The 18098-nt window shown below is 40.3% G+C and overlaps 1 protein-coding gene across 2 annotated transcripts in view; it reads left to right on the top strand.

The window, feature by feature from the left end:
* The window catches only part of LOC126187885 (E3 ubiquitin-protein ligase Arkadia-like), a 343683-nt gene that overhangs the window by 25990 nt on the left and 299595 nt on the right, over positions 1 to 18098 (top strand). For both annotated transcript variants that reach the window (XM_049929229.1, XM_049929228.1), the window contains exon 2: positions 5073 to 5268. In XM_049929229.1, coding sequence (XP_049785186.1) covers positions 5088 to 5268 — 181 coding nt within the window. In that variant the 5' untranslated portion in view covers positions 5073 to 5087. The remainder of the gene's footprint in view (positions 1 to 5072; positions 5269 to 18098) is intronic.

Here is an 18098-nt window from a genome sequence, read left to right as displayed (position 1 = left end):
CCAGTAAAATGATTCTTGACATTTGTGGATACTTCTAGAATGTACTCGAACTGAATATAGAAATTAAAATTGTAGAGTCCAGGTGAGTTTTGAACTCACGACCCTCCATGCAACAGTTTAGTATCATAAGCATTACACCACGGTGCTACTCAGCTTCTTCTGCGACAATATAACAACCAGCCTCCTTAATGGGGAAGGCACTATCTGCTGCTTAACACAGCATTTATGAGGTAAAATATGTTCACTGGTATTCATTGGAAGCTGAAAGTAGCAGGAGCAAGGTGAATTCTACTGGACAACATTATTGGATAACATGCTGAATGATCTAAAATTCCTGATAGAAAGGAAAGTTAGCTTCCAACAATGACTCTTCTTGAAAAACTTGTTATATTTGACACACACATTTCTATCTAGAGAGGTGTAGCGTATTCAGTAAGGTTTAAAATAAATTTGTTAACTGCCATTGCTAAAATAAGACATATTTCACATGCTGATTGGAGAGGTTATTGTAACCCTTACAAAAGTGTAACAGAAACACTCAGGAAACTTGCTTGGACACTCTAGAAGAAAGGTGATGCTGTCTTCGAGGAACACTGTCTGGTAAATTTAGGGAACCGGTGCTCTGAAAGCAGCAGGTCTTGATCTTCTCTGTTATTTTATCTTGCATAGGGCTCATGAGAGTAATGTAAGAGAAATTAGGGTGCGTACAGACATTTTTCTCTCCAAAGATGTGATGATTGGTAGCCCCACATTAGCTCCCCCCTCCCCACTGCCATTGTGACTATTGTTATATAAAAGCTCTGTGTTTTTGAAAACATTTATGTTATCATGCAAAAAAAGTCTTAGTAAAAGTATTGAAAATAATAGGGATTGGACAGATGGGATCTTATTATAGTGAATGCTTCTGGAATTTGTTATGCAAGCAACGTCTTAATAGGAAACATTCAGATGGTAGCTGTGCTATGTGTGATCAGACTGTGTGAGAGGTGATACATCCTTCACACTCGTATTTGTTGGATTCATCTTGGTGAGTGACTCCTGAAGCTCTATATTTTACATGTTCCACCAAATGCTTCATTTAGGTCTTGGCATAACATTTTAACAATGACATAGTCTTTATGTCTATGCAAGAAGCATTCCAGCTTACGCCTAATGCGCAGTTTCCCATGCATCATTAGATGACATTCTTTCTACAGATTTTCACATCTCTGAGGCCTGCATTAGACCTAAAAATGCTAGTTACTGGGTATTGATTACCCAGGGAGTAGTAATTTGGACATCTCTCTCCCATACCTGCTCCTTTAGTAGAAGGCTCTTCTTACTCTTTCTAACTCTGATTACTGTTACCCTTGACTTTGGAATATTTTCCTGTGTCTTTTACAACTGTTTCTAAAATCTTTTAATTATCTGAATATTTTTGAGTACAGTCTCCAGATTATAGCAGCTGTTGGAGACATTTGTCTTATAGGTAACAGGTGTCCAGTGTAAACTTACCTGATTTGGCAGGCTCAACTACAATCCAATCATCAGTCCTTTGTGGAACCATACTGCTGCTAACTGCAGCTCTTTAACTGTCCTGATTCTAAGTTTGCTTCTGATACTGACGGAGCAGCTGAGTTTTAAGAGGCGGCAACACAAATTTGTAATATGATCTCAGTGAGCTTGAACTTGCTCTGGCACAGTCATAGAAGAGTTGTGTATGATGCAAAAGGACACGGAATGGATTATAAAGGAGAGGAGCAGGGAAAGAAAGTTGTTGTGGAGAGGAGAATGAGTGAAAGAGATCCTAGGGATGGAGTGGAACGGTGTGTAGTGCAGTGGGTAGTAGCGATTGAGGCCAGGAGAATTTGTGTGATTGAAGGACTTTCCATAAGGACAATTGTCATCAACATAATTATGAGAAGCAGCTGTTGTTTGGGGGGGGGGGGGGGGATCATTTAGATAGAACGGATTGTGAAGCAGCCATTGAAGTAGAGCTTGTTGTACTTGGCAGCATGTTGTGCTGCTGTGTACTCAATTCTACTCATTGGCCACAGTATGACCATTTAGATGGACAGCTGGTTGATGAAGTTACACACATAAAAGGCTACGGTGTACGACATGACTGCTTTCACTGGTGCACTACCTTTGGTAGAATCGGCTATCCCTGTGACAGGATGTAATGGGAAGTGCAGCATAATGGTGGCTCAGGAAGTTTTGTAAATTGGATTGGCATTGGAATACCATTTTTGGAGTGGTAGAAAGTATTGTGGGTGTGATGTTTCTCATTTCTGGACACGATGATAAATAGTTGAAGTCCTGGCAAGGGATGTGGTTACATTGCTCGAGGTGGGATGATATTATGTAATGAGGACAGTTTGCTCCTTTGCCTTTGCAGCTGATTTGTGGGGTTGATTGTAGAATTAGAGGCATGTTTGGGCTAAACATGGGATATCTGTGTGTGGTCTAAGTTTGTGGGCCAGTGCCTGTCTGAAGATCTTAGTAAGGTCTTCAGCATGCTAGGTGGGGGCTTGTTCATTGCTGCAAATGCACTGACTGTGGGTGGACAGACTGTATGGGAGAGACTATTCAGTGTGGAAGGGATGGAAACTATCAAAATGGAGGTACTCTTGATGGTTAGTGGATGTGTCATGGTCAGAGGTTTTGGTGGTGCAATTGGATAGCTATAAGTCATAAGTCAACATCCAGGAATGTTGCACAGTGGGCTGAACAAGACCAGGTGAAGTGTATGGGAGAGAAGATGTTGAGGCCGTGAAGGAATGAGGATAGGATAGTGTGTCTTGTCCCTGGGTTCCGAACATAAAGGTGACGTCAGTGAACCTGAGCCAGACGAGGGGTTTGGAAGTTTGAGTGGCATGAAAGTTGGCCTACAGGTGGCCCACCAGAAGCAGATCCATCTTAGAAAGCAGTCATATACAGCTCTGCAGAAATTTTGTACAGTCTTTTATGTGGGCATGACCTGAAACCATCTCTCTGTTTGACTGGGCAACCTGTTTCTAGCACAGCTGACCATCCAACAGTGAAACACACTTCTGTGGATGACATGCTGGACTCCATTGCCTCTTTCACAACCTGTACAGTCTGAATACTCATTCAATACTAGCCTCTCCAAACCACGTAGCTGTGAACTGTCCTTGTAGCATATTTTTGAATCTTGTTGTCCTGGCCTCTGTTATGCCCTATACTATGTTCACTACGACCCTCCCTCCCCTCCCCTATCCTCCTGCCACTGGCCCCCCTTCCCACTTTACTCACTCTGTACGTACTTCTTCCTCTCCAGTCTCCTTTTTCCTCTGTTTCTCCATCCTCCCAGTCCACCCAACAGCACATGTGACTGATCCTGCCTGTGCCAAAGTAAGATCACATTCTTATTCTTTGTTTTTACTGCCTCTCCTTCTCTCTGTCAAGTTCCCATACTTCTATCCTTCATGCTACTATTCTTATCTCGCCCACTTGACCCTACTTCTCATCCCAGCCGAACTACAGTGCCATTACAGCGTAGGCAGACAATACCATGTAGCCATCTAGGTCCGTATATTTCTGTGCATGTATATTCTGTGCTACTTAACTTTGATGTGAGATGTCATCCAAAAGCTCAGCAACAGTTTCGGTCTTGTGTATGTGCCTGTTGACCACTCCACACATCATTTTTCTAGTGAGTTGCTATCTTTACTGCTTCCATTATTTGTATTCCATCAAGGACTTTTGTTGCCATGCTTACCAAATTGTGCAAATAGAGCACTGGTTGAACAACAGACAGGCATGCAGAAAAAGATTGATAAACTACTAAGACTTGGAGAAAACTGTTTCCTTGCTTAAAAAAAGAGAGAGAGAGAGAGAGAGAGAGAGAGAGAGAGAGAGAGAGAGAGAGAGAGAGAGAGATGCCCATGGTTGAAGTGCTACACTACTGATCCAAAACTCTCTGGTTTGATCCTGAGTCATTCCTAGGATTTTTATGTGTTACATATTACGTCTTTCACCTCTGGCAAGATTTGTTGGTGGTAAACATGCTGAGTTACACTGTAGTTTGGAGCCCATGTAAATCCTAGCAATACCAATGCATTTTCCATAACACATGCTACCAAGGCAGGATACTTAGTGCCCACCACAAAAAACTGAAAGAATAACAAAATTTTGAAAATTGTCGTTAACTCTTATTAACAAAATAATTTTTTGAAAGGTACTGATGAGTAAATTGGGTCCTGAACCTGAAAAATATCTTTTAGCACTAACTTACCAATGTCAATGCATTTTCTGTAATGTGTACATGTAGAGGAGGGATAGCTTATGACCACCATATTAATTTTTTAAAAATACAAATTTTCTCAATTGTTGTTGAGTTTTATTCTCAACATACTTTTTAAAGATATATAGATGTGTAAGAAGGGTCCTGAACTAGAAAATATTCATACGGCATTTCTTGCAAAAAGTCACATTTACTAGTAAGGATTATGTTTGGATTATGTTTTACTGAAAAATTCAAAACAATTGCAGAATTTAGTATAAGAAATGATTGAAAACAATAAATATTTTTTAACATTTTAAAATACAAGACAAGTTGACATAAAGTATCCCCTGTTCGTATTGCGAGGATGAACTGTAGCCCAGCCCCCCTCCTCTCCCCTTCCCCTTCCCCTTCCCCTTCCCCTTCCCCTTCCCCTTCCCCTTCCCCTTCCCCTTCCCCTTCCCCTTCCCCTTCCCCTTCCCCTTCCCCCTCCCCCTCCCCCTCCCCCTCCCCTTCCCTCTCTCCCCCCTCCCTCCCCTCCCAGTAAAACTGGCTTGGTAGATTAACTAAAAGCAAGGACACCATCTCTATTTTGATATGGACTGTTTTGTTCCCAGTCATCTGTTCACTGTTTTACTAAATTACCATGATTTTGTTTGTTTATTAAATTAACACTGAAGGAACATCAAAACTTTATGAAGCCAACATCATAAATTGACTGAAATGACGGTTATTGTAAGATTTTTCTGTATGTTTTATGTTTGGTTACTCATATTTGGAATAATTTTTTGTAGTTCCTTTTGAATGTACTATGAGAAGGGAAATTGAATGTACTGTTTTTACGTAGCATTTTTAGACTGGCATGGGTGACAGAGTGACCACGCCTGCCCCGGCCACTGCAGGCCCTCCCACGCGACATCGGCCGTGGGAACCTGCAACTGCTGAAGCAAAGTCTGGTGTTACATCCTTGGCAGACATTTTTGATACAGCCTTCTCATCTACAGTTGACCGTCCTGTGGATAATACTGAAAATTTCTCTGCAGGTAATTTCATGTTTTATCCATCATTCTCATATAGCAAGAGGTTTTATACAGTGTAATATTAACATACTTTATTCTGTTCAGTGTCAAAGTAGACACATTAAGCATGTAATAAATGAATTTTAAGAATATTTGTGGAATACGAGATACATTTGTCTACATGAACAGTGTTTATGGTAAGCACACAATTTAAAAACATAGTTTAATTTGTTGGGTTGGAAATCTATTAAAATTTCTCCTATTAGAAAGGGAGCTGTAAGAACCAGGAAAATGAGAGTGTTAGATGTACCGATACTGAAGGTGCAACAACTTGGTCCAAACAACAGAGGAGGAGAGGGATTATATTCAGCAAAGAACTAAGATAAGAACCTTCAACATCGCAGCGTGTCAGCAGTCGTAATATATTAACAAACTTTTAGTTTGTTAATAAAAGAACTAAGACCAGTATTACCTGTTGTTCACTATTATTAAATTGTGACCATCTGATCGCTAGATTTGATTATGATTAAACAGTCCCAAAGCAGTAAGTATAACTATACCAGCATGACTACAGAAGTTGAAGATGCAAGAAAGATCCTTTCTAAAATTCCAGAGTACAGCCGATAATTGTTAGGCTTCAAACAAAATGCAAAACAAAAACGGTGTAAAACCAACTAAATTTTTTTTTTTAAATAGTTTTGACAAGAGAATGGAGAGTATAGGAATTAGATGCTTATAAATATACACATGTGATATGATGTTACAAATAGGAAGGAGGAAGGCTTTGAAATACAAGGGTGGTTTTATAAGTCTGGTAAATGTCCATGAAATACTGGAACATTGATGATGTACCTTCATGGTTGGTGAGCCTGATTACCCCCCAGGGATGTATAAAGAATTTCAGCAATGTACAGCATACAATTCAGTGTTGACAGCCATCTGAATTTGTCAGTGTGTCAACTGCAGTGGAAAATGGAGAAAACATTTTCATTTGGAGGGTTTGACTGTTGCACAAATCAAAACAGAATTGGATGAAATTCACGCAGAGTCTGCACCATCATTTAAGACCATTTAGTTTTGGATTAATGGATTTAAATGTGGTTGGAGAAGTACTGAAGACAAAGTGTGGCCCAGCCGTCTAGTTGTGGTTACCACAAAGGAAACAATTGATAAAAATCCATGGTAACACAAGACTGTCAAATACAAATTTGTGAGATTGCTGAGGCTGTAGGCAACTCAAATCAGTGAGTGCATAACATCCTGCATTGAGAATTGTGTATGAAGAAGCTGCATGCATGCAGGGTGGGTGCTGCAATTTGCTCACACTTGACCACAAGCACATCTGGCAGAATATTTCAACACAATGTTTGGCGATGTTTATTTGCAGTCTGCAAGGCTTTTGGTGTTTATTCATGACTGTTGCTGAAACCTAGATCCATCATTACAGACCCGAGTCAAAAGGCTGGCGGAAGTGCACCAAAGAAGGCAAATACCAATTTGTCAGCTGGTAGGGTGATTCCCAAGGAATAATCCTCAAAGATTACTTGGTAAAAGGCAGAACCATAACTGGACCCTATGATGCTTCATTTGAAACTTGCATTGGCTGAAAAAAGACAAAAGCTGACATGCAAAAAAGTGCTCTTTCACCAGGATAATGCACCATCCCACACACATCAGCAATAAAAGTGACAAAAGTGCTTGAACTGGGCTTTGAATTGGTTCCTCATCCACCCTATCCAGTGGATTTAGCCCCCAGTGACTTCTTCCGGTTCCCAAATTTGAAACTTTGGCTTGCTGGGAAGGAAGTTTCATCAAATGAGGAAGTGATAGTGGTAGTTTACAGAACTCATTTTTCTGATGGGATGAAAAAGCTGGAGGATCACTGGACCAAGTGTATATCCCTCAGAGGGGACTATGTCAAGACGTGAGTTCTTTGTGAAACAAAACACTTTTTAATGCTTTTTTACCCGACTTATCGCCCCATTCTCATAAAGGAAAAGATTAGTATTAATTAACACTAGGAAAATGACTAAGACAAAATTTATGATGAAAGCACAGTTCTGATCTGTAGACTTTAGACCCACCAATGTTAAATTGGGGGGGGGGGGGGGGAGAATCTGAATGACTTTAAGTGTCACTATTGCTAGGCAGTTTTGAAAATAAGTGTGTTACCAAATGAAAGAAAAAGTATGGGAGAGTCATTGTCTTGCTGTTTTGACACGACATAAAATTTTATTCCTCCTTTAACTTTGTTCCTTGCTGTCAATAATTGATTTGTAAGTGCCAACAATTGCACAAGATATTTCTTTCAGTACTCCTGCTGTCTGTGTAAATCCAGAGGTCTTCCTTGTCAAAGCAGAGAGAGAGAACAGTATAAATCTTATCATAATAGTCTCAGATCAGGTCCAAATGTTTCACTAGCAGACACTTTGTGTGTGGCTGAAAATGATCTTAAATATGAAGTTGAAAATAACTGTGTGATTATGTAATGCCATAATGATCCATCAAGATGCAATTCTTCAGGCTTTCCTGGATATCTGTTGACATCGTGGGTGTCAAGTTTTCTGCCAGATGTCAGTGTCGTCCATGCACAGTATTTTGACAATGTTACTCGCTGCTTTCATCAGATGCTACCTGAGACTGATAGTAGAGTGGAACAGGTTGAATATTTATGGCAACTACCTCTCCTCCCTGTGGATGGTTCTGGACATTCCATATATGGTCCATTCCCACTAGAAGTGTCCTGAGATGTTCCATCTTCGGTCCAGAGCACCATGCTGTAAGCTGGTGTTCCATTTTCGGTCTGGAGCACCTCCACAGTCAGTTATAGGTGTTCCGTCTATGGATTTTCTCATTAGAAACATCCTGAGACATTCCGTCTTCGATCTGGTGTGCCTGGTCCCCGGAGCTGGTGTTCAGTTTATGGTGCAGTGTACCTGACAGAAATCTGAGGTTCTGTTCTTGGTGCGATGCACTTGGTGCTATGTCTGGGTTTTGTTCCACATTCCCAAATTCCCAGTTCTTCTATTTCTGAGTTGCTGCCACTGATGTGTTTTTAACTAAGGCAGTGCAGGATTCAAGACATTGCTGAGTTGGTACCCAGTGCCACAAGTCATGAAGTTTCCCACTACTTCCATCTCTATTGATTCTCTTATAATACTGTCCCTATATCCAGTATCTGTGCCAGAACCCTCATTTTTTCCGTAGTTCGTGAATAAGTTCCAGAAAATGCTTGGCGATGACTGTTTTCATTGTCTGATCCAGCTGGATGTTCCTCTTATGCTCATGGCATCTGATGCCAACTGTTCTAGTTGTTTGAGCAATGTGTGACATGTCACAGTGGTAAAGTATATTTTAAGTTGCTGGTTTCTGTAAGCCCAGGTCATCTTTCACATTTCCCAGTAGCCCTCTTATTTTGATTGGTAGACAGAACACACAATTAATGTTATGCTTCTCAGGGATCCTGCTGATGCTGATCTTGGCAACAACTGATCATGCATTGGCCGGGTAAGCTGCAGCCATTGCTTCATCATGCTCTTCTTCTTCTTCTTCTTCTTCTTCTCTCTCTCTCTCTCTCTCTCTCTCTCTCTCTCTCTCTGACTGTGTATCCACCTTTGCAGAAGACAGAGTGCAGATGCTCTCTTTACGAAGTCAAGCTGTCTTGATCTGACAGTATGTGCATTATGGACCAGTGCCCTTAGAACTCCAGCCCTTTACTCTGGGGGATAACAGCTGCTAGCGTTCAGGTAGAAATCAGTGTGCGTTGGTTTGGGACACACATTAGGGCCAAAGTGCCCAGATCTGCTTTCCTTTTGACAAGTAAATCCTGATTTGAAATTAAAATTTTCCCAGCGAATTAAATGTTCAAAGAGGTTTTGGGATTGCAGCCAGTCATCCTAGGCTTCACTCCACAATATTTTGACTGGACACTTTCCAGTCATTTTCAGGTGAGCCATTGAAGACTGAGGAAAATGTTCTCTGCTCTGCCTTGTATAGCGCGCTGAGAGTATTGCAAGCATGCTGAGAGTATTGCCAGTGTGCTCGGGAGTATTGCCACGCGTACTTCAGAATCACGTTGACTGGACCATACCACCTGGCGACAATGCCTTCTCTGGTCCAGCTGCAGAAATCAGCTATCTTCGGTATTGCAACTTGCCGCAGTCATCAGAGTGTTCTGGTGTCCTCATCTGGTGCATATCATGGAGATGATGGGATTTTACGCATTAGACAACTGGTAGCTGCTGTCACAGTTCATTAGATTATTTGTGGTTTGTATTTAAGTGGATTATTTTGTAATGGGTACCCAAAAAAGATGTTGCTGTGGCCAAAATTAATGTTTTGTCATACTTCATTGAATGTCTGTCGGAGATACAATGTTCCGCAATTGCAGACTTGCTGGGTTGCAGAAGGTGAGTGCAACATTTATGTTCTGTGCAATGTTCTTCGACAGTGTGTGTTGTTTGTCCTATGTAGGCCATACCACACAGGCAAGGTGTTTTGTAAATTCCCGCCTTCCACGAGAACAAATTATCCTTCATTGATCCCAGCAGGTCTGAAACCTTAATGGCAGCTTCAGGGTAGGGAGAGTCTCAGTGAGCTTCTGGAACATCTTAACACATGCCACCCAACTGGAGGAGGATGGTCACCTGGTGTTTCTGAATGTACTTGCAAATGGAGAACAGCTGTGTTGTGTGGCAACAGTATGAATTGCAAATCAGCATACTGTGATGTATATGTGCAAGTTAGCAGCTATCATCACCCAGAGCAGTGAAATGCAGTTCTAAAGATATTTCACGATGCATATTTCAATGAAATTTTTTATAATGGAGTCCCAAAAAGACATTGCTGTGGCCAGAATTAAAGTTTTGTCATACTCCATTGAATGCCCATTGGAGATACAATGTTCTGCAATTGCAGACTTGCAGTGCACACACATTGTCAGATCAAAATAGTTTGACATCAGAAACATAGTACCTAGCTCAGTTTTCTGCAAAAGTGGATACACAGGCCTTTTAACGAACTACTCTGCCACACAATAGAGAAGAAGAGCAAGATGATGCAAAGGCTGTGGCTTGTCTGCCCTGTGCAGGATCTATTTGTGCCGAGATCAGCCGGATTCGCGAGAAGCGTAACATCGAGTGTGTGTTTTGTCCACCTATCAAAATAAGAGGGCAATTGGGATGTGCAAAAGCTGGCATGGGCTTACAAAAACGAGGAATTTATAATACACCTTGCCAGTGTCACATTTCATACATTGGCCCAACAACTAGGACAGTGGACATCAGATGCCAAGAATGTCGGGGCACGTACAGCTGGGACAGACAACTAAATTATGGAACTTAATCATTCCATGAAATATGAGAAAATCAGGGTTCTGGCACAGACTCCAGATACAGGGATAGTGTTATAGGAGAGTCAGTAGGATAGAAGTGGTGGGAAACATCATGAATTATGACATTGGGTACCAACTCAGCATTTGCTTACGGCACAATGGTGGCAGCAGCATAACTCAAACAAAAAGAAGAACTGTGACGTAGACTTGGGGAATGAACACCAGACAGAGCACGAAGTACACCATACCAAAAACAGAACTTCTGATCTCTGTCAGGTACACCAACTGAAAACTGAATGCCAGCTCAGGACCAGGCACACTGGACTGAAGACAGAACATCTTAACAACATTTCCAGTAAGAATACCTGCAGACGGAATGCCTCCAACTGACATTGAAGGTGCACTGGACCAAAAATAGAACACTACCTTTGGGCCAGTTGGAATCGGCCAACTCTTACATATACCTGGGTGTAATACTTCATAGGGATATGAAGTGCAGTGATCACATAGGCTCAGTTGTGGGTAAAGCAGGTGGTACACTTCGGTTTATGGGTAGAATACTGGGGAAGTGCAATCAGTCTACAAAGGAGATTGCTTATAGATCACGTGTACTACTGGTCCTAGAGTATTGTTCGAGTTTGCGGCACCAGTACCGTATAGGACTAACGGGGGATACTGAACGTAAACAGAGGGTGTCACAGAGTTACTGAAGAACTGAACTGGAAGATAGACTTAAACTATCCTGAGAAAGTCTATTAACAAAGTTTCAAGAACTAGTTTTAAATGATGACGTGAGGAAAACACAACTACTTCCTTTGTACCACTCACATAGGGACTGTGGGCTTAAGACTAGAATAGGTACTGCATGCACAAGGGCATTCAATCATTACTTCTGCACTACATGTGTCTATGGAAGACTAAGAAACCCTAATAACAGATATGATGGGCTGTACCCTCGGCCATGCACTTCACTGTGGTTTGCAGAGTGTAGATGTAGATGTAGATGTAACAAGATACCGTCAAACTATCGACCAATTTCATGTTCGCTGGCTTTTTCAAAAATATTTGAAAAGGCTGTGTTCGAGCATCACCTTAAGCATCTGACTGCAAATAACATATTGTCCAAGTAACAGTGTGGGTTCCTTAAGGATTCTGATACAGAGAAGACTATTTACATGTACAGCGGGAATGTACCTAATTAATTGCATAAGAGATTAGAGGCTACTGGTATTTTCTGTGAATTGTCAAAAGCCTTTGACTGTGTGAATCACAGCACACTGTTAAGTAAATTGGAATATTATGGTGTCACTGGTAGTGCTGCAAAATGGCTTGAGTCTTACCTAACTAACAAGAAACAAAGGGTGTCATTTCAAAATGCCTGTCATGTAAGCAGTCTGTCTTCATCTAATTGGGAGTTAATTGCTTGTGGTGTTCCTCAAGGTGGGTACATTAATGACCTCTCGTATGTTCCATTGACACATGCTAAGTTTGTTTTGTTTGCAGATGATAAGAAACATTGCAATAAATAGCAAGTCAAGTACAGATTTAGAAATTGCTGTTAATCAAATTTTCACTGATATTAATAAATGATTTAAAGCTAATTCACTGTCATTAAACTCTGAAAAGATGTATTATATGCAGTTGAGAACCTGGAAGACGTGCAGATAGGCCAGATTGACATTGTTCAATTTCTGAGGTTATAACTCAATAATAAATTCAGTGGGGAAGGTCATATTACATCATATGGGATCATATTCTGGGGTAATGTGTCAAACGGAGCTAAAGTTTTTAGAGTGCAAAAGCGTGTAATAAGAGTCCTTTGTGGTGTAAATTTGAGAACATCACCTAGAAACCTGTTCAAGGAACTGGGTATTCTAATCACTGCTTCTTGGTATATTTGTGCCTTAATGAAATTTGTTGCAGATAATATGTCTCCATTTCAATCCAATAGCTTAATACATAGTATCAATACTGGCAATAAGAACAGTCTATATAAAGACCTAAAATTACTTACCTTGGTCCAAAAAGGGGTCCAGTATTCAGGAACACACGTTTTCAATAAATTGCCAGCAACCATTAAAAACTTTGTTTCAGATAAAGCACACTTTAAACAGAATTTGAGAGACTTTTTGGTAGGCAACTCCTTCTACTCTATAGATGAATGTCTTGATAGAGACTGCTAGATCAGCTTCAGTAAAAAGTCTGTTAGATTTTAGTTTTGACAGCACTTGGTTACAACAGTCAAGATTAGGTATTTCAAGCATGTTAAATTAAAAGTGCATGATTATGTTTCATTCTGACAGAGTATTAATTCTGTAAATATTAACACTTCCCGTTTACTGTAATGTGTTCACGTATCTTGCCAGTCTCCTGATAAATGATCAATGAACAGAGTATTGTATTCAAATGTTCTATGTTTTTTATGTTATGCTTTACACCCACACGAATCATCTAGGTTTTGAGCCTATGGAATGAAAACCGAATCAAGTCTAAAGGCTAGTGCCATTTGTCACAAATTTATGCTCTAACATGATTGCACTTTCCTGGTAATGGTTTGTTATTGCTATGTTCCCACTTATATATATTCCATAAACACCAGCCTGTAAACATTCAGGTTGATAACCCCAACCTAAACTTAAAAGCAAAGTATACAGTGGAACTTTGATTTTACGTTTTCCAATTTTATGTTTTTTGCAATTTTGCACCATAAATTCGTATTCGCTATGAAAAATGCATAAGATCAATGTTAAAAATTCCCTGATTTTACATATCTTCCTGATAAGGTGTACCTCAGTTCCACATTCTTGCTCAATGTATCACTTGACATCATCCCATTTTCTTCCTATTGGCATTTGATGTGACTGAACGAGTTATAAGTGGCACATGAGACAGATGGTTCGCACCGCGGATGGTGGTGGAGTTCAGGGACTATTTTTGGCCATTGCAGAGAGGGGGGGATGTGCGAGGAAATACTGACATTAGCCACGATCGGCATTGCCAACACAATTTGCAACATTTAGCTTCACTGCACAGTTAAGAAGCAACTACTGCTATGTTGTGGCAGAAATTGGAAAACAGGACAGTCCACTTGAAGTGTTCCTGACCAGGGCAACATGTGACAAAGGGGCCCAATCACCACTTTTTCTTGTATAACTTATAACTCAGTCTCATCTTTTTGCGTGTTTTTGCGATTTATTGTTTTCAGCAACAGTATCAATTTTCAACCTTTTATATTTAAACACTTGAGTCTCGAAGAATGTATTCAGTCAGAATCAAGGAAACGTCAGTCATTTCTGGGTAGTGAGCTGTTATTGGCTGGTGACTTGTTACGTCGCAGCCGGCCGGAGTGGCAGAGCGGTTCTAGGCGCTTCAGTCTGAAACCACGCGACCGCTACGGTCGCAGGTTCGAATCCTGCCTCGGGCGTGGATGTGTGTGATGTCCTTAGGTTAGTTAGGTTTAAGTATTTCTAAGTTCTAGGGAACTGATGATCTCCGATGTTAAGTCCCATAGTGCTCAGAGCCATTTTGTTACGTCGCCCAACAGCCAGCCCAGCCACCACACCAGCTTTAACTGGTTTTACACGAGTGACTTACTGGTCAAATCGACTACTTGAAGTGCGTGTACCATTTGCACTTGCATATAAATCAGTGACCAACCATGACTCAAGTGTGTGTGTGTGTGTGTGTGTGTGTGTGTGTGTGTTGTCAATGACATATAGATTCTGCAGAGTGCAGAGTCCTAAATTTATGAGTATGCTGCACGCTGCGCTTGCACGTAAACAAGGGACTATTGTAGTGCCTGCTAACATTGGAAACTATAACGTATTATGGTCAAATTGACTCCTGTTATAGAAATGGATTTTATGTTTTCATGTTGTCCTAATCTTTCTTGTGTTCTTTGCTTTGTTTTTGTGGCACACTGAAAAGTTACACAAGGCCGTGGTATTTTTTCATACTAGTGTTCTCTTACAAGATAGATGAAATATCTCAAAGCAAAAAATAATTGTGTTTTACAGAGAAAGGACATAGAGATAAGAAAATAAATAGATAAATGTATTTTAATGACAGTTGTTTTGACGGTGAAAACTCAGAATTACTGGACGAGAAAAATGATTTTTGTTGTTATTTGGCACCTTGGAGGAGAGGGCAAAAAAGATACAAAAGATAAAGGTGCTATTTTCTGCATTCTACATACTTCCTGATGTGTTTCGAAGCATTATTTTCTCGAGCAAATAATTGTATGTGTGAAATGTTTGGACAACACTTTTCCTGTTCTTTCAGTTCTCAGGAGTGTGAACAGTTTGCCACACAACCTTTAACAAGAACTTTCACTATGAATTCTGTTTTGGTCATTAATAAACTCTACTGTCATTTTTTCCTACATTTATTTACTATTTTCCATTTCCCATAAAAAGGATAATCCCCCAAAACATTACTTTCACCATTCAGATGCCAAACTCCACAGCAGACAGCTTTCACAACACCGGCAATTTTGGCACTGACATGTAAATGAAAATTACCAATCAAAACAGATGAGACTCAGTACAGGAATAGTTTTCTTCCCAGGTGTGCTGCAGTAAACATACTTGTCTCAAGTAGTCAATTGAGACAAGAAAGTTGATTGAATAAAAGAGGCTTTTAACAAATGTAAAAAGAGTTTGCTTGCTGGATACACTAGAAGTCACTGCTCTCATGATACTCTAGTCATTGCCCTCACGCACAAGAGTATGCTGCACTGCCATTGCCTACAGAAGGAAAACACACACTCCCACATGTTAGACTCCAATGCCTTTCATCCTGCACTTCACAGTTTTCGGTTTAGATCACCATACTCATCAATTTTTGCTTTTTAATCGGTGAGTGCAAAGGATAGATCTCTCAAAAATGCTTGTCTTGACGTATAATTTGTGGTTGTAGTGTGCCAAAGAATAGCTCAATTACCGTGTACCCAGTTACCAATTTCAATTTTTGGACCAGATTTTACTTGCTGTAATACATCTGTGATTTTTTAAGAGCTGATGAAATTCATTACCAGTACGTATAAACATTATATTGTAAATTTAATTTCCTTCACATATGCAAATTTTGTACAATGTATAGGAGAGGATTTCGATTTTTAATCATGTATGCAAATGACATATGTTTTTGCTTGTATTTTGGGGGTTTTAATGTTTTCCTTGATTCTGCATTTTCCTCAGTTTTCTGTTATTTGAGTCTGGACCACACGAAAACGTAAAATAGGGGCTTCACTGTAAATGCACTATATACATGTTTTGTACCTTTTTTGATTCTACCTGCTTTTCTATTTTGGCACTGATGCAGACTATGTTACAGCCAAAATCTAGATCTGCAATAAACTACAAATGTCTGTAGTTATATTCAACGGTCACTGTGCCCACAAGCATCCAACAGATTCCAGTTTAGTTACTATGTAGTGTACTAAAAGTAATCCAGCCTATTTTTACTGTTCTACTTTTATCTATTACTCTTCTATTGTTATCCGTTTAGTCTCTTCTTCCTCATCTGTCTTAAACAGAAGACTCATCAAGAGTTCTATGACTTCATTGTTATTGTGTGGTTTCCATGTTGCTATATTCATTTTAGATTATTTTAGCAAATTTATGAAAAGGATAGTTGCTACTCGCCATATAGCAAAGATGTTGACTCGCAGATAGACACAACAAAAAAACTGTCAGAAAGTAAGGCCAATGAGGCCTTAGTCAGAAATAGACAACATACACACACAGTCATGCAAATGCAACTTGCACACGCACACGCACACGCACACACACACACACGCACACACACACACACACACACACACACACAAAACCAAAGTCTCTGGCTGCTGAGACCAGACAGCGATCAGCAGCACATGATGTGATGGAAGATGCAACTGGGTGAGGTGGGTTACTAGAACATAGTATTATTTCAGGGAGAGTTCCCACCTGCACACAGCACTACACAGCTCTCTTTTCGACTAATGCACCCACAGTCTTTTTTATTTTTCTCCGTGTCTGCTAGCCCCCCCCCCACCCCCCCACCCCCCCCCCACCCCCAAATCTCCTGCCTGCTGCCTCACCTCCTGACTGCACCTAGCTGCCCTACCCTCTCTCCACCTCGGATCTGTATGCTCCCACAAGCAGCACTCCTACCCTCACACTCACCCTCCCCACTCCAGCCTCCTCCTTACCCCCACCACCCAGTTGCATCTTCCATCAAGCGCTGTTGCTCACAGCCAGAGACTACGCTCGTGTGTGTGAGTTCCATTTGTGTGACTGTGTGTGTATACTGTCTATTTCTGATGAAGGCCTTGTTGTCCGAGAACTCACTTTCTGACAATCTCTCTGTTGTGCCTACCTGCAACTCAGCATCTCAGCTATATGGTGAGTAGCAACTATCCTTTTCAGAACACTGTTACATTCCATCCTGAATTTTACATTATTTTAGTTGTTTAACAGTCCTACTTTTAAACTGTGAATACAGACAGTTCTTCCATGCTGACACTTATCTTCACACGAGGCAAACAATGCAATGTTACTGCAGAACAAAGATTATTGAAAGGAATCTTTAATGCAGAATCTCTTTAGTCCATCTCGCAACATTTTGTTGTGTTATACGTATAACCCATCTCCATTTAAGTTTTGTGAAATCACTACCATGTTTTCAACTCCTATCTTTTCTCCTATCCATTGTTCATGTTTCTATACCTTTTTGTTATGCCCAACTTGCATCTTCCCATTGCTTATAGGACAAACTTCAATGTTTGAACTGTTTGAGCATTTAATGTGTGTATTTCACTTTCATAAAAGTTTTTGTGCTTATGAATGTAGCATTCAGTTTCCAATTTTTACCTTCCTTTTTATATCATGCAATGTCTGTCCAATAGTTATTATCAGTTGTCCCAAACATAAAAATTTGTCAGTTTTTTTCTATAATTACATCATTAATATTTATTATGCTTCTGTTAACATGTTTATTGTATATTATTTTTGTCGTACCCCAGTTAATCCTCAAGCCATCTATCATACTTGCTTTGTTCACTCCTTCCATCTTTTTCTGGAATTCTTCTGTATCTGAAGCAAACAACATTATGCCCATCTACATATTGGAAGGTGGTTCAGCCCGCATCTCGTGGTCGTGCGGTAGCGTTCTCGCTTCCCACGCCCGGGTTCCCGGGTTCGATTCCCAGCGGGGTCAGGGATTTTCTCTGCCTCGTGATGGCTGGGTGTTGTGTGCTGTCCTTAGGTTAGTTAGGTTTAAGTAGTTCTAAGTTCTAGGGGACTTATGACCACAGCAGTTGAGTCCCATAGTGCTCAGAGCCATTTTTTTTGAAGGTGGTTCAGATGATATCCATCTATGTGTGTTCCTTATTAATCCCAGTCAATGATTTGAAGACCTCTTTCAAGGCACAAGAAAATAGTTTTTATCAAACAGAGTTCCTGTGTTTAACTCTTCTCAGTTCTAAACTTTTTCACAGTCTTCATGTAATCATATGGAGGCTGTAATCTTGTTAAATATA

The sequence above is a fragment of the Schistocerca cancellata genome, chromosome 5 (assembly GCF_023864275.1).
Source record: "Schistocerca cancellata isolate TAMUIC-IGC-003103 chromosome 5, iqSchCanc2.1, whole genome shotgun sequence".
In the NCBI taxonomy this organism is placed as follows: Eukaryota; Metazoa; Arthropoda; class Insecta; order Orthoptera; family Acrididae; genus Schistocerca; species Schistocerca cancellata.
This window is presented reverse-complemented; position numbering and strand designations above follow the sequence as displayed.